At 42.2% G+C, this 17556-nt stretch overlaps 1 protein-coding gene across 3 annotated transcripts in view; it reads left to right on the top strand.

Moving 5' to 3' along the window:
- LPGAT1 (lysophosphatidylglycerol acyltransferase 1) overlaps positions 1 to 17556 on the top strand; it is a 153923-nt gene that overhangs the window by 4971 nt on the left and 131396 nt on the right. For all 3 annotated transcript variants that reach the window (XR_015878990.1, XM_088477550.1, XM_088477549.1), the window contains exon 2: positions 9569 to 9833. Coding sequence is in view for 2 of the 3 variants with exons in the window: in XM_088477550.1 (XP_088333676.1) it covers positions 9596 to 9833 (238 nt within the window). In the remaining variant the exon portion in view is untranslated. The remainder of the gene's footprint in view (positions 1 to 9568; positions 9834 to 17556) is intronic.

The following is a 17556-nucleotide window of genomic DNA, read 5'->3' as shown; positions in this document are numbered from 1 at the left end:
AATGCGTACGATGGAGCCGGCTCTGTCATGCGTGAGACCCGGATAGTGACGGGCAATCCGTCACTCCGGGTCTTGCACCAAAGTGGGTGTGCTGTCGATGTTGAGTGACAGCATGCCCCCTTTGGTGTTGGCGGGTCGGGGGGGTGGCTGCCCAGACGGAGGCGCCTACCGTTTGGGCGCGGCCCCACTGACATCACAAGTGATGTCAGTGGTAGAGCTTTCGGCTCTGTTTGAGCCGAAAGCTTTCTGGGGCTTGCGGCCACGAGACCCTACCACAAGGGTCTCGTCGCAAGCCCGATGGTCTTGACCATCGCGACCATCATCCTGGCCGCTTGCGTTAGCTGTGGGTGGCAATGCGAGCGGCCAGGAGGCCGCTTCATAAAAAAAAAAGACGCCCTGATTCAGAGCGAGCGCTCATGTCAGAGCGTCCGGCTCTGAGTCAGGGCCTGAGTGCACAGTTTAGTGTGTACCCAGCTTAAGGGTTACCTGTTCTTTTTGTGATGCTGGTCATCTCCTTTGGTGTGCTGTGTAACGTGTATTTAGAAAGCATGCTAATTATGGCATTCCTTATATCACCAGCCCTATTTTTTTACAGTTTATTTTTTTTTATTTTTTTTTTATTTTCCCATAATTGTCTATAATGCTTACATTTCCTGTATTATTTTATGTATGATGTACCATAGATGTTAGTGTGGTTAACTTTGCCTTTTATTTTTAGGGGCAAAACGTTCATAACCTGTGTGTGTATCGAATTCTATTTTAGTTCTACATGTCTATGGGCTCGGTTCAATTCAACGTGAATTGAATAGCGCCGGGAAGGAGCTCCCGGAGCTATTCAATTAAGCGCGCTGTAAACCCCTGACTAAGGGTTTCTTCTTGGTCCCTTCCTGAAGTGCGAGCAGAAATCCGACAAAAGTACAAGCGCAATGCTGTTTTCTGACCTTGGCATGGTGGAAACAGCATTGCGCCGGGAAGTTTAGTTGGAGGATACCCGTTCTCGCGACTAAACACCCTGTTTAAGGTGAGAGGGGCGGAAGAACGGGCATTCCCCGACCTAACAGCTCATACCCGGCGCTATTCAATTTGCGTTGAATTGAATCGAGCTCTATGAGGGGAACTGGATTCAATGGGAAGTGCCACTGGGCTTCTCGCTTATGCAGTGTTAGCCCCAAAATGTAATCTTACAGCTGGGCAACATTTAGGTGGTAGCCGAGGGGGGTGTACCGACTCGATCACATTGTGCACCCCCTCCCATCTGGCTCCTCACTGCGTCCTCTGCTAGCTGGCGCCAGCATACTAGTGTGTGTCTTTGGGCACGATTCTATTCAGCGCGATGTAAATAGCTCCGGGAGATAGCTCCCGGACCTATTCAATTCATCACGATGTTAGGTCGGGGAAGGCTTGTTATCGCGCCTTAAACAGGGTGTTTAGGCGCGATAACAGGCATTCCCCGACCTAACTTCCCGGCGCGAGGCTGTTTTCCATGGGCGAAGGGCAGAAAACAGCCTCGCGCCGGGACTTTTGTCGGATTTCTTCTCTCATCCCCGGAGGGATGAGAGAAGAAATCATTAGTCGGACTTGGCAGCGCGGTGTATTGAATAGCTCCGGGAGCTCACTCCCGGAGCTATTTACATCGCGCTGAATAGAACCGTGCCCTGTGTGTGTGTCGGGCTGGGCCTGAGTGCCTGATTTCAGCTGGGTGATCTGGGATAAACGCCCATGTAAAGGTGTTGGGGAGAACACTGCATTGTCGAACAGCACATGACACCGTTGTCAGGGGATTGAAACCCCGCTCCCCAAGTTGAGTAGTGTTTCTGCAGCACACACCTTTGTTATTTTTATAGGGGAAGAAGCAGAATTAATTTCATATGTTAAGTCTTCTAGATTTTAAAAAGGTTTTCCTTGTTGGGCTACTATATTATTCTTAAAAAGGTTTTCCTTGTTGGGATATTATATTGTACTTACATTCGCTTAGTTTAAAATGACATACACTATAAAAATTATTTTGACTTGCAGATTTTTTTGGAGGAATTAATTTAGTATTGCAGGAATGTAGCTCTCAGGTTAAGTGCCTGGAGTTATTCAGGTGACTGCTTAGCGCTCAGCACTAAACCCAGGAGATGCACTTTCTCACAACTATTGCCTGGGTCTTAGTCCCGGTAAACTGTATCTCCCTGGTGTAGTGCCAGGCACTATTGTGTTACCGGACACTGTAAGACCGTGACTAGCCTCAAGGCACTAGCTCGCGCAGATCTATGCTCGAACCCTCAGCAATTGAATAGCTCCGGGCACTTAACCCGGGAGCTACTTCCCTGAGGTGCTTATTGAATTCCCCCATTTATTGTGAAGACCTACATGTACAATCCTACTTTCTGGGGAAAAATGGATTAATACCAAAGCAAGAACCACAAATTATTTTGGTTCAGTTTCTTTCAATTTAAAAAACAATACATTTTGTCACTTTTGGGCACATTTTATTTGTTAGGAGGTAAACAGATTAAAGGTGTTTTTAATACAATCAAATATGAACTGTTGCAATTGTTATACTTTGAGGGACAGGCCGCCTCACCTGATATGGTAATGTGTAATACTTTTTTCTTTCATGTGAAATGAGATCTTTATATTGCTTAATTACCTCTGCATATTCAGACAAATATTCTAAAGGTGTTTGAATCGAGTTGTAATGTCCTACGCCAGATATAGGTCTTTAGCTTTTATAGTGGACTGTTGAACTGTGACTCTTAACTCTGCTCATGATGAGGCTGTTTTGTCCTACGCTGCCTGATTTATTTATTTATTTTTTAAAGGGCAAAATGCACCCCGCTAAAACAGCCTGCCTGTGCCTTCCCCAACCGCGGGTCGCAGTGTCCCGCGGGTGAGAAGTCGTGGTGACAGATCACCACCGGGTGAATAGACGTTGTTTATGGCATCAATTCACCATGAGGGAAGAGCTCAGGGGAAGCCAGGCACGCCTCCAAGTGTGACGAATTGGAGGTGTTACAATGACACGCCCCTCCCTGGCCAACCACGCCCCCTTTTCAGAGACTTCCCCCTCAGCGCTCTGCCCTGCCCACAGTCTAGCGGGAACACCAGATATTCCCAACATGTACTTGTCCCTTAATTTGCCTCATCACCCACCTTCCCAGTTCTTCTTTTTTTTTGTCCCTTTTTTTTTTTTTTTTTTACATAACTGTTAACCATTTGTTGTCCAGAATTCTATTGACAATCTCAGACTGTGTTTTATTGATGTACAGGTTGAGTCTCCCATATCCAAAATGCTTGGGACCAGGGGTATTTTGGATATCGGAATATTCCGTATTTTGGAATAATTGCATACAATAATGAAATATCTTTGGAATGGGATCCAAATCTAAACACAGAATTCATTTATGTTTTATATACACCTTATGCACACAGCCTGCAGGTAATTTTATGCAATATTATCATTAATTTTGTGGCTCAAACACAGTTTGTGTACATACATGAAATTAATTTGTTTCATATACACCTTTATACACAGAGCCTGAAGGTAATTTTATACAATATTTTTAATAATTGTGTGCCTTAAACAGTATGTACATTGAACCATCAAAAAGCAAAGGTTTCACTATCTGTCATACTTCAACATTTTTTTTTTCCATATTTCAGAGTATTCTGTATTTTGGAATATTTGGATATGGGAGACTTAACCTGTATTGTGTTGCTTGATGTATCTTCACTAACGTCATATGTCTGTAATGCTGTTGGTGTTGGAATTATTTTTTCTTCAATAACAAGATATAAAAATTCTATTTTTTTTTAAGAAAAGTTAGTTTTCTGGAGCAAGTTACAATTTGTGTGGGTACTGCTTATAAAAAACAACTTGTATTGATGCTGGCAGGTGACCATCACAAAAACTTCCAAAACAGACTCTGTACAGGAGTGTGAGAAAACTCTTAGCAGTGAAGGGTTTAAACTAGGGATGAGCGGGTTCGGATTTACTCCGGTTCTTATCGCCACTTTACCGCAAGTTCGGATTAGTTTGGATTTATTTTATTGGCTATCCAAAACACGTGATAGCCGATAGCCAGTAAAATGCTGTTTTGAGAACCGAGTAAAACCGAACCCGCTCATCCCTATTTTAAACGCTCATTTTGGCTTCTAGATTTGACTGACTGGCTCCTAAATTGTACGTTTACTCGGTAAAGGGATCAGGCACACTTAAGGTGCCCGTACACTGTGCGATAAAGCAGCCGATCTGACAGATTGGTACGATATAGCTGCTATATCGTACCCTGAATGGGCATGATATCAGGGCGCGCACCCTTGTGGTCGTACATCACACCTCCAGATCTTACTGCAGGTTCAGTTGATTTGGGGATGCGATGTGCGTCGCAAGGTGCATATCACACCGTGTATGGGCGACTTTAGACAACAGACAAACTATTGTCCACAAATGAAAACATTGACCCTTGATTACCAACTTTCAGCATGTTTATAATCTTCTAACATAATCTCTTTTACATTGATAATCTCATTAACTGTGTTACAAAATGTTGGGTAGTTGCATGTATTGTTTCAGGCTTTTGAGGGCACAACAATACTCACTCACAAAGGTTTTGTTTCCGCATTTAAGATGCTATGCGTAGCTGTAGGTGCCAATAATCCTTGTAACCACTGTAAAGCTGGGTACACACGAAAGATTTTCTGTTCAACTAGTTGATTGGTTGGAATGAAAATCTGGTAATGTATGGGAGTAAATGATGATCAGCAATTTGTTCCTAAATGCCAGAAAACAGATGAAAATGGCATCAGACAAGTTTGTTAAATGTTTGATCTAAACAATTTGTTCAAAACAGTTTTTGTCCGTTTTCTGGCGTTTGGGAGCAAATTTCTGATTGTCTTTTACTTTCATACCTTACCAGTTTTTCATTCCAAACAATCAACTAGTTGGATGGTTGGACAGAAAATCTTTAGGTGTGTACCCAGCTTTAATGTATGGCAATTCTTGTTGCCACTTGAATGTGGATCAGAATTGTACAATCTGAATTATGTTGCCATTGGGGAAGGGGGGAATTTTTTTTTTTTGGGGCGTTTATTAATGGGCGTCTTACGGAGCAAATGAATTGTTGCTCCGATCGGGCATGAGGGTAGCAGGCGCCCAGATTTCTGCTCGCACCCTCCTGCAGTGGTGAGCAGAAACCTGCAAAAAGTTGGGCATTTGGGTGCTCTAACCAGGACTTTAGACTGGTTTAGCCACTTCATGCGTCTAAACCTGGTACATTTGGGCGCAACAAGCGCAGTGAGTAATAGGTGCCCGCTACGCTCGCAACTATCGGCTAATCAATTGAATAGCTCTGTTGACCGCCCATTACTTATGGGTGTGCAAAATACAATGTCTGTCTGTAATTTTATTATTTTTTTTATCAATACATAAGATTAGGCACTTTACTTACACTGCTTTAACATATTACATTTACTTACGAGGGAAAACTTTCGATGCCAGAAATGTTGGGAATTTAATGCTGATATTAGGTAAAGTGCAACTTAATACATTATGGCCCATTCATATTGAAAGGGTAACAAGTGCTTAGTGGGCTATATGATCCAGTCACTCAGCAATGTTGGTCTGGGGTCAGAACATTTTTTTTGAGTATCTGAAGAGCACACGTAACTTTTGTGTTAACTGTGTAAAAGGATGGTAATTCGTTAACATAGTCTAGGGACGTTGGGTGGGTGGTTCAAAACTATAATAAACTGAAGAGTTTTCAGGGAAGGCTTGGAGGGAAGTATATGGGAAAGGTTTCTGGGCTGCACAACCTGACTCTCTATATTAAGGGAGGTGCTACCTGATGAGACTAATTGCAGACACAGAAACAGACAAATCTCAGGTGCACAACTCCAGATTATTAATGATATATATATAAATGCAATAAAATTTTGCAATCAATAGAGGTTTTTAGCATAATCATGGCCAAGCTTATGGGCCTACCCACCAATATCCAGGTAACCTCTTTTGGGTTGGTCCCTAACATACCAAGGTTCAAATCCAGAGCGCAGGACCCCCCAAAAAATGCCCCAGCCAAGCTGCCCCAGGGCACCAGCATAGTAAGAAAAGTGCAGTGTAAAGAGATAGTTAGGAGCAGCTACAGCTGCATATAAGGAATGAAAATAAAAAAAGGTGAAGTACATATATATTAAACACACAGTGAAGGGTTAAAATGTGTTATAATGGAAAATGTGTTATAATGCAGTGCCCTGAGACATACCAGCCAATGCAATCCAGGGGGACCCACGCCCCAAAAATGAACCAAAATTGCACTACAGTATATAACTTTTAGGACTTACCTAGAATTGTGCCTAATACAGTGTGCATATACATTACCATACTATGGAGGGAAGTATCCAGTGGGTGAAGCCGACAGTCCTTTAATGGGGGAATGGGAGCAAGTAATGAGTGTGAATTAGAGATGCATATCTTGCTCAGAGCATAGGCAAGGTGTCTGGCTATATTTTGAGACAAGTGAGGAGATATATATTGATATTGGGACTGATTCACGACGGTTTGCTATTGTGATCGCAGCTGCGATTACGTAAGCAGATCTGCTGTGAAAATATGCTAATGATTGCAATTGCAAAGTCAACATAGGGACGCCCACTACCGCTATCTCACATGGCCTCGCAGACCTGCCTTTACATTGGTACCATCGAGTAACATCAATCCCTCAAGCACAATTATAGCAGGTCTGACCTTACTCAGAAATCTCAACGGTCGTCGCACGCAGTCAGTGTTCAAGCTGCGTATGCCATTGCAATGGCTAATTAATGCATGCCCAGGAAACGGCGTTCAAACGGACAGGCACGCTTGCGTTTCTCCAACCACTCCCCCGTCACCACCCTCAAACGCTGACGTCCCGTCCCTTGATCTGCGATGGCTGTTGTATCTGCGTCGTGATCAAAGTTCTATCTCATGCACGCGCACTGCGGTGCATGCACAGTGCACACAATCGGCCAATCTGTGTACGCTGTTGCAGTTGTGATCCTTAATGAATCCGGCCCGTAGTTTTGTTGTTGGCTATGTGTGTTAGTAATATGCTGTGAGGCTCTGCATACGTTTTGTGGCTCTGTATAAAAACATAATTGTATTTAATTGAAACACAATGTTCAGGACGTTTTAAAAGCCTTTCACTGGCTCCCCTTCAGATCTCATTTCAAACTTCTAACCCTAACTTACAAAGCCCTAGCCAAATCCTCTCCTATTTACATTGCTGACCTCATCTCCCTCCACACACCCGCCCGTCCACTTCGCTCCACTCTTGAATGCCGCCTCTCCTCCCAGCTGATTACTTTCGTGCACTCTCGCCTTCAAGGTTTTGCCCTGCTGCTCCTCTCTTCTAGAACTCTCTCGCTCTTCCTATCAGACTCTCCACCTCCAAACAGGCTCTCAAGACCATACAGGAAACCGGGCGCTGTGGTCTAAAAAGAGTGAAATCTATAAGCAGCTACACCTAAGGGGTGGCTAGCCCCTATGGAAAAGAAGAATAGAAAAGAAGGGAGTGCTGATAAGTCATAAAACATTTAATAGCAATTCATGAGGATAAAGATAAAAATCACATATAAGAGAACATAAAATGTATAATGCACATGGGTACAGATAGAAGCTAAGTCTCATATAATTGAGTAAATGAGAACAGCAGCAATGTTACCATATGAGTAATGTCCGTGGTTAGAAGGTATTAAGTGCTGTTGTAAGTGACCTGTATAGGGTCATGAGTGTCCAATCATAAAAAGAATGATTCCAATTCCAGAAAATGGTGGTTGATTAGTGAAAATTCTATGAACCAGTGCTATCCTGACTAATGTTCTTGCACTGTAGTGAAAAAAAGTGTTCCAGTGTGTAAAAGAGTTGACGAGGGTTAACCCAGATGAATATGATGACTATAGTATAAATGGATATTAGATCCAGTACTTAGCTGATGGATGAAAATGACCGGACCGGTCTCGGTATCAATCAGTCAGTATTCCTCCTAGTCCCGTCCTCTCGTGGCAGGCAGTGTCCGGAATGCCGCTCTAAGGTGGCCTTAGGAAGGAAGGCAGCGGTGAAAGGGTAATGAGCTGAGCATTACTAACCATGGACATTACTCATATGGTAACATTGCTGCTGTTCTCATTTACTCAATTATACAAGACTTAGCTTCTATCTGTACCCATGTGCATTATACATTTTATGTTCTCTTATATGTGATTTTTATCTATCCTCATGAATTGCTATTAAATGTTTTATGACTTCTATCAGCGCTCCCTTCTTTTCTATTCTAGGCTCTCAAGACCCACTTCTTCATCAAAGCCCACCAGCTCTCATCCTCACCTGCTGCTCCATGCTCACTGTCTCTCCACTCTGTCACCCGTCTGTCTTATCCTCCTTTAAGCGATCAGTGTTCTCCCCAGAAAATTTTAGCAGCCGGGTGGCATCAAGAAGTAGCCGGGTGGGGGCCTTCACAATAAAAAAAATATTTAAATCCTGACCTTATAGTGATTTAAACTTGAAATAAGACTTTATATACTGTCTCCACTTACTGGCACCACAGGGGACGCGGTGCTTTGGGGTGATTGCGACGTGCCGGGCAGTAGCTGTTTCTTGCCAGAAGTTGCGCCTGCAACATAAAGCCTGGGGAGAACACTGGGTATCATGAGCAGGGCCCTCTTCCCTCATATGCTTTTCTTTCCTTCCCTTGCTTCTACCGCCATATCCTCCCCACTGCCTACTACAGCACCCAATCTTTGGCCGATTTCTGACAGCTGATACAGCAGTGTTTATAAACAATGTCCATGTTCTGCAATGTTTTGTATTGTATGTCACTTTCATTCCTGTGTTACCTATTCATACGGTTTCTTTTTTTTTTTCTTTTTTTCTTTTTGTACTTTGAAAGGTGCTGCGGATCCCTTGTGGCGCCATATAAATAAAGGATAATAACTAATTTATATGCCTAGGAATGTACATTTTCTCATTATTCCAATATTCCTTGCATAAACGTTGCCAGCAGCATGTAATTGAGACACTTGTGTGCATGTGTAACTCTGGGCTGCCCTTGCATACCTGTACACACACAGGATTGGGTAGTAGCCTAGTTAGTGTAGCACAGAGATTTGTCCTGCGACCTTGTTCAAGTGACAGAAATGGGCCCGGGCAATGTTGTCATTGCATTGTGTTTTTCTCAGGGCTGTCTGTAAGTGAGGGAGGAGTGTTAGGAGATGGATGTCACAGCTTTGTGATAGTAGACGCTCATCCTTATTAGCAAAGAGGCTGTTTTGGCAGGGACTGCTAGGCTGTGTGACACACAGTAATTCTAATCAAGATTTGCATGTCAACACAGAACCTTATCTATAGCAGTGCTTCTCTAGATCCATTCTGTAACCCTTTACATTTCTTTATTTTGTGCCTTAATGCTGTACTACATCCATTTTTTTTTTTTTTTTTTTTTTTTTAAATAAATCTTTATTGGTTACTAATGTCAGATACCGCTGGCCATCTGATTTACTATTGTCCCTCCTTTTTTTTAATCTTTTTATTTCCCTCTGTTGCCTCCAGGCACTGATTTGGCTCTGCGTGGGCAAGATGGCAGTCACCCTGGATAGGATCAGGAAGATGGGATTTCTTATTTTGAAAATTGTCCTACGGTTCGCCTTCATGTTCATCAACAATATGGTTGCTATTCCATCCTATGTATTATATTTAGTAGCTCTGCAACCTCTCAGACTTATAGACAGAAAACTTTTCTGGTGTATTGAAGGAGTCATGTTTAAATGGCTCTTGGCTATGGTAGCATCGTGGGGCTGGACTGCGGGATACACAGGTAAGCCTTCCTTTTAAGGATGTTTCATGCAACTGTTTAGCCAAGTAAAATGCAAGTTGTGTTCTGAAAGTGTGTGACTTAATGTATGGAGAAGTTATTTCCCTGTGCACTACCGACTTCCTGTTCAGCAGAAACAGAATCTATGAAGTTTTCCATGGAGTCATTTGGAGCAGCTGTGCCATGGTGAAATTACTTGTGCTCTGCTCGTTCACAACAGAATGTATATGCCTTTAATTCTCTTGCCATGTTGTATATCCTCTTAAATATTGCTTGTTTAAATTTTTATTTTAGTTGTGATGTTCATTTAGTTTTTCGTAATGGATTTTGTTCACCAACTTTATGTTTAAACAATTGCATGTTAGTACATTCATCATGATCGGTAAAGTGACAATCAGTGATCAGCTGGCCCTGTCCTGTCCATCGTGTGAGATATCTGATCTGTATTGATTTCGCATGCTTGTTGTGTTTGCAAATCCATTGATTATTCCTGAAATCTGGTGTAGCCGTGCAGGTTAGAATGGAGAAAAAGCTGCTGTAAGGCTTCTGGCAATATGAAGTGGTTATATTGAGGAGGTCACAGTGCTTGGATGACATGGTGTGTTAGTGCCATTTGTTTGTGGGACTTGTATTCATACTCATTGGGCCCGATTCAATTTAGTGCGATGCTGAACAGCCCCGTGAGGGAGCTCCCGGAGCTATTTCATTCGCCGCAATGCTCAGTCCGCCACTTAAGTCGGATAATGCCATTCTCCGACTAAAGTTGCTAACTGCGAGGCTGTTAGTGCTGCGCTAAGTAGGAAAACAGACGCGCAGTCGGCACTTTTGTCGGATTTCTCCTTGCACCTTCGGGGGGTGTTGCCAGAATAAATCCTTTAGCTGTACCAAACAGCGCGGTGAATTAAGTCGCTCCAGGAGCTCCCTCCCGGGGCTGTTCAGCTAGCGCTGAATTGAATTGAGCCCCTTGCTGTACAGATTGAAAATAAATGCACAAAAAAAATGCGCTGGGGGGATTCAATTGTTTTTTTGGGGCGCCCAATAGGAGCTATTTAATTGCATCTATAGAAGGGCGCGAGTGTATACGCGGCATTAATTTCTGCTCGCACTCATCTAAGGTGGCGAGCAGAAATCCGCAAAAAGTCTGGCTTTTAGTCTCTCAAATATCATCCTGTCACCTTTAGACAGGAGATTGGCCACGAGAGGGCGCAAAAAAACAAACCCAATTGCATCCCCCCCACAAAGTCTGATTATGTTTTAAGTGCTGATGTAAAAATGGTTCGGGTTACTGCACGGATGTCGTTGAGTGAGCTTTCTGAGCAGTTGGTGAAAGCAGCCCGGGCAGTCAGCTGTGGCTTCTGGGACTGTGTGACTTTCCATTGCTCACTTTTATGAAATTTCCTCCTGCTTATTTGCACTATCTATTTGTTCATAACTAATTTGAGATTGCTAAATCTGAGCATTGGAAAATCTCCATTATCCAGCTGCAAACATGTATTTCTAACTTTTGATATTAGATGATCTCCTTTTAAAACTGTTCGTTTGTCCACCCAATCTCCACTTAAGTGTGTTTTGTCTAGAAATATGATCATGTTGGTAAAACTCTATAATGTGTGACATGTAAGCAATTTTTAGTTGTTGACCGATTTTTACATTCATTTTAAAATCTCTTGTGTGGACCCTATAGATGTGCGAGGAAAAACTTGTGATGTAGGCACTACTATAATTGGTGGCACATAATATGAATTCCCCCCCCATGTGAGTATGTGACACATATAGACACTTGCTGAGCTCGGCAAGATTCTAAAATATTCTTGCAAAAAAAAAAAAAAACTGCACTTGTACGTCCATCTCTTGATGATTGTAACACTTTCTTCAAAAGTTATTTGTCCGTCAAACAAGAAATATACTGCGCTCTACTGCATTAGTGAACACAAATGGAGCATAGAACATAAAATAAATTTGTTTATTAAACACAGAGATAGCACAGAAGATAAATATATCATGTACAAATATATCGTATACAAATAACAAATTCACATACATAAAATAAAATAAAAATATATAAAAGGACAATAAATTAATGAAACTGAGACAACTGAAAAATGAAAATTGAATGCAAAAGAGTTGATCAAGCTCTCTAATTGTAGGTATAGAAAAACACATCTAATCTCATCGATGAGTATGAATTTCATTGTTTAATTGTCACCCAGTCACACCGGTGTTTTATTAATTACCTAAGATTCATAAGTCTTTAGTTTCACCACCGGGGCGTCCAATTATTTTGGGGATTGATTCACTCACTTCTAATTTGTCATTTTTTGTTGACCACTTTTTACAAAACTATGTTGTGACTCAGAGGTCATATATTCGTGACACCATGGATCTGTTAGATAAATTGAAAAATATCACCTGGCGTCCTGGGTACAGTTTCCTTACCCTGGACGTACAGGCATTATATACTAACATCCCACATGAGGCTCGAATTTCGGCGGTCAGCCAAACATTGACTAGGGATGCCAATACCTCTGAGGACCAACAGAAGTGCTTATTAAATTGTATTCAGTTTATTTTGACACATAATTTTATTTTCAGTCCACCCACTACTTACAGATTCACGGGACGGCCATGGGCACCAGATTCGCTCCTAGCTTTGCCAACATTAATATGGGCAGGTTTCAAGAGTCATATGTATATGATGGACCAGCTGGAGCTAGTCTGGTGTTCTATGGGCGTTATATAGATAATTTATTTTTTGTTTGGGATGGGGATATTAATTCGGTCACTAATTTCACAGCTTTTTTGAACACTAATACTATGAATTTACGTTTCACCTCGCACTTTAGTCACATTTGTATTGATTTTTTTTGGATGTCACTTTGTCAGCTGCAGACGATAAAAACATCTCAACTCTATATACTAAAAACGTGGACTGTAGCTCCTATCTTCATTATAATAGCGGACATCACCGCCCTTGGATTGATATCCCAAAAAGCCAAATGGGTAGGATTAGGCGCAATTGTACAAGAGACGAGGATTTTCTTCTGCATGCTGACAAACTGGAGGACAAGTTTCTGAACAAAGGGTACCCACTGGGACTGATAGAGGGAGCTAGAATTCATGCTGAAACAGTGCACCATTACAAGACATTGCTTCCCTTAAGAGTACTAACACTGAGATGGCCAGAACCTCTGTTTCTATACAGAACAATACGTTAAATGAATACACATCATTAGAAATAACAAAAACAAAACATAAAAAAGATACATCAGTATTGTTTATTTCTCAATTTAATAATGAATCAAGTCCATCATCAATAAAAATTATTATAAAAAAGATTCTACAATGTGAACAGATTCTCTCTAATATCCTTTCCCCTAAACCTACTATAGTTTTTAAAAAGAACAGAAACTTGAAAAATTTGTTGGCTCCAAGTACCTTTTCTAATACTAAGATCAATGGCACAGTGAGCACGGATACATGGCTCCCTACGAAACCAAAGGGATGTTTTTTGTGTAACTACACAAGATGCCTTACTTGTAGATATATAATTAATAAAAATAAACAAATATCATCCGTAAGCACGGGCACCACTTTTGATATCAATTGTTTTATTAATTGCCAATCCACTTATGCTGTTTATGTTCTAAAGGTGCCCACACACATAGCGATATTTTACCCGATCTGGCCGATTTCGACGCAATTGGAACGACTGATTGTGTAAAATATGGCCAAATCGTGAAGAAATCGTGTGTCCACACTCACGATCATGATGCGCATCTCCGCAGGTCGCAAATCGCATCCTCCGATCTGCCGTGCTGTAGGGCAGATCAGACAATCTCAAGTCAGGATGAACTGGAGTAGTTAGGAGGCACGATAGATCGTGTTTCCAATTGGCAACATTTTCAGACCAAATCGTGTGCAGGACTGCCAGGGAGCTCCCAGGGAGAGTTCAGGGGGAAATCGTACACATCCTGTGATTGAGATCACATCGGTATGTGTGTGGGCACCTTAAGCTGCAGCTGTCCTATCCAATATGTGGGACGCACTACTAGGAAACTTAAAGAACATTTTCGTGAACACAGACTAAATGTAATAAAAGGCCTGGAGACACTTCTCTGAGGTTCACCATAGTGATCCTACTTGCTTGAGAGTATCGGGGATAGAGAGTATAGGTAGAACCATCAGAGGCGGCGATAGATTCAATAAATTATGCAAAGCCGAATCGAAATGGATCTTCAGACTTCAAACATTATCTCCAGATGGTCTTAATGAGGCTCTGGAATTCTATGATTAGTTTTGGCCTTGTTGGTTATAGGTGAGGTTGTGGGGTGGCCGACATTACCCCATATGTACTGACCGGTCAGTGGTGTGATCTCTCCCTCCCACATCCTCCTCACCCTCTCCTTCCTTTTCCTATCTTCTTTTCCTTTCCTCTCTCTCTTTCATCCTGTTCCCAGTTACTTGATCCTTCTCTGGGACTCCTTACCTATTTGTTAAGGTATTTATTCATATGGGTGTATGTGTGTACTGATGTACATGAACCTTTTTTATATCCATCCCCCTATTTTTATGGAGGTGTTCTCAGAGATCAGCGGCTATTGTTTGGTAATTCTGAAGATTATCTATAAACGCTTATGTTGAGAATATAATATATTATTTGAATATTACATGGCATATTATTGCTATTACTATTAGATTTATGAGATCTAAAAGAATAACACCTCCGTATTTGGCTAATATCACCATCTATATAGAAGCCATATTTGTATACTCTAAGGGGGTTATTTTATCTTTATCCACATGCACGCGGTGTATGTACACATATGTATATGTTTATTTATGTGTAGTGTTTCCGCTAGGCTGTTTTAGCGGGGCGCCGCGCCCTGCCCTATTTCTGAAGGGCAGAACGCGCCCTGCCCTCCAGTGCGGCAGTCCGCTGAGACAGCCTGCGGGTTCTGCCTCCACCCGTGGGTCGCTGTGTCCCGCTGGTGGTCAAAACGGTGGCGCTGAGGTCACAGCCGGTGAATGTACGCCGGGCGCATGCGCCCGGCATCCATTCACAGTGACTGCAGAGCTTGGGGGCTGCCCAGCATGTCCGTTAGTGCCGGGCACGCCCCCAGGAGTGACGAAAAGGGGGCGCGTCATAAAGGCATGCCCCCTTTTCGTTGGCCACGCCCCCTTTTCAGGCACGCGTCTTCGACTCGCGCAAAGTGCCCTAACTCTGGGTCCGGCGCCCTGCCTCCCGCCGGACCTACAGTGAACACTATGGGCGGAATTCAATTCTTTCCAGCCCATATCGTGCCCGACGGAGCTATTCAATTCTTGCTCCTGTCGGGCACGATGAGCTGCCAGCGCTACATTTCAGCTCGCAGGCCCTGGGGGATGAGAGCTGAAATGTGCAAAAAGTGACATGTTTGGGCGCCTAAACATCACTTTTCGACATCGCGCCCAGCACTTTGGTCGGGTTTAGCTGCTTTACGCGGCTAGACCTGACCTCTATGGGCGCGATCAACATGAAAATCTTGGACAATTGCATAGCGGCCCGCGATCTCCTGTCACTTTAGACGGGAGATGCGGGCCGCGAAAACAATTGAATTCCGCCCAATGTGTGTATGTATATTTATGCGCGTATGTATATATTAGGGATGTGCAGGCTCGGTTTTACTAGGATTTACTCGGTTCTTATCGCCACTTTACCGCAAATTCGGATTTATTATATTGGCTATCCAAAACACATGATAGGCGATAGCCAATAAAATGCCGTTTAAAGATCCGAGTAAAACCGAACCCGCTCACCCCTAGTATATATATGGGTGTAATGCATATGCTTATGTGTATGCATGCTGTACACATACTGGGATTTGCATTTATGCCTCTGTGACTAAAACATCTTTCAAAGATAACATACTATTACAATGACATAAACATCGAGACACTATCGTTTTATAGATACCTTGATACTTGCTATGAATTGATTGTCTTGTTTTAATGAATATATTTATTTGGGTCCTCTTTCTCCTTTCTTGTTAGACTAGTAGATTGTGTCATATTTGTTGTTGGGACGTTAGGCTAGAATAATATTTATTATTAATAATAATAATATTTTTAATTATTATCATGATTTTTAATTATCTAAATAATATATTATTTTTTATTAATGTTAGTTTTTATAATCTCATTGCAATTTATATTTATAATAAGATTAAGTTAATTTATTAGGCATAGGGTGTATGTGTCTTTCTATGCCAGGAATACTACCTATGTACTTGGATAATTTAGAGTGAACTACTACAAGTTCAGAAGAACATGGGACTGATTTGGGATTTTTCCAGCTGAATCCTTTTGAATATGCCAAACAGCTGATGACTATACTGGATAAATTAATTACCCAATCACCCATGTTCCTATGCTATTTAAACCGGATAATGGATGGTGGGGAGCATCTTAGCTTGAAAAAGGCTACAGAGGTAGCCGAAACGCGTTGCCGCTCCCTCCTGGTCTACCGGAGATTCTCTTCTCACTTTGCCATCACTCTCTACCCCATCTGGCAACTATCCGGCAACTGATCAGTGACCGCCATCTAGCCCTACATCTGCTACAGTCCTTTACCGCTGAGACGTGGAGACGAGAGCCGGGACTCACGCGCTGGTACCTGGAAACGCTGATTGCTGCCCCTGCCCGTCACCTTACCTTGCCTGGATGCAGCCACGTTATTGCCCGGTAAATCACTAGCGACTGCTGGTGAACCCTGCACCTGCCTGGGTCTTTCGCTACCGGGACGTAGAGACGGGAGCCGGGACACACGCCCTGCTACCTAGAAGCGTGGACTGCTGCCCCTGCCCGTCATTTCACCTACACTGCTGAGGCCACGCAGAGACGGGTGCAGCCTATTCCTCACAGCAGCTCAATAAATCAGGGGCCTCCCTCTACACTGTGCAGGACACTTCATGTATAAACGCCATTATTTGAGCTATAAGTGACTGTCTGTATGAACTTCAAGCGCACTGCTTGCATACATATGGGTCCATTTATAAACTGATAAGGATACATCATACGAGAAGTCACCTGTGTGTTTATATAAGAGAATCTCCAAGAAAATTATTTAGAATTTTGCCATCATTATACTTCTCTGAAGTAATTCTATTGCAATCCGGATTTACTTTACATTTTTATCCAATAGCAACAACCAGCCAAGTCCGTGGTTTTCACATGAGATTAGAGGTGTTTTTCTATACCTACAATTAGAGAGCTTGATCAACTCTCTTTTGCGTTCACTTTTCAATTGTCTCAGTTTCATTTATTGTACTTTTTATATATTTTTATTTTATGTATGTGAATTTGCTATTTGTATACGATATATTTATCTTCTGTGCTATCTGTGTTTATTAAACCAATTTATTTTATATGCTCCATTTGTGTTCACTAATGTCCCAACTCAAGTAGTAGAGCGCAGTACATTTCTTGCTTGTTCTTTCAGTGAGGTTTACGGTCACCTCGTTTCCTACTGCTGCACTACCGCTTGATCCTCTTACTGGTTTAGCGCTGGGTATCCATTTCTCTTACTTGTCCGTCAGCAAACGATTTCGTTTTTTTTTTTGTCCACTAGTTTGTGTTTTTATACAGTTGTTGGAGATCGTATACGTGTTTAGTATTTTCAACCATAAAGATGTGTAAATATTGTATTGCTCAGTGGGAGATGCGGTTATTTAGAATATTTTGGGGACAC

Source organism: Taudactylus pleione, unplaced genomic scaffold (genome assembly GCF_031769625.1).
Source record: "Taudactylus pleione unplaced genomic scaffold, aTauple2 ptg000201l, whole genome shotgun sequence".
Taxonomy (NCBI): Eukaryota; Metazoa; Chordata; class Amphibia; order Anura; family Myobatrachidae; genus Taudactylus; species Taudactylus pleione.
The sequence above is the reverse complement of the archived record's forward strand: the minus strand, read 5'-3'. Positions and strand labels throughout refer to the sequence as shown.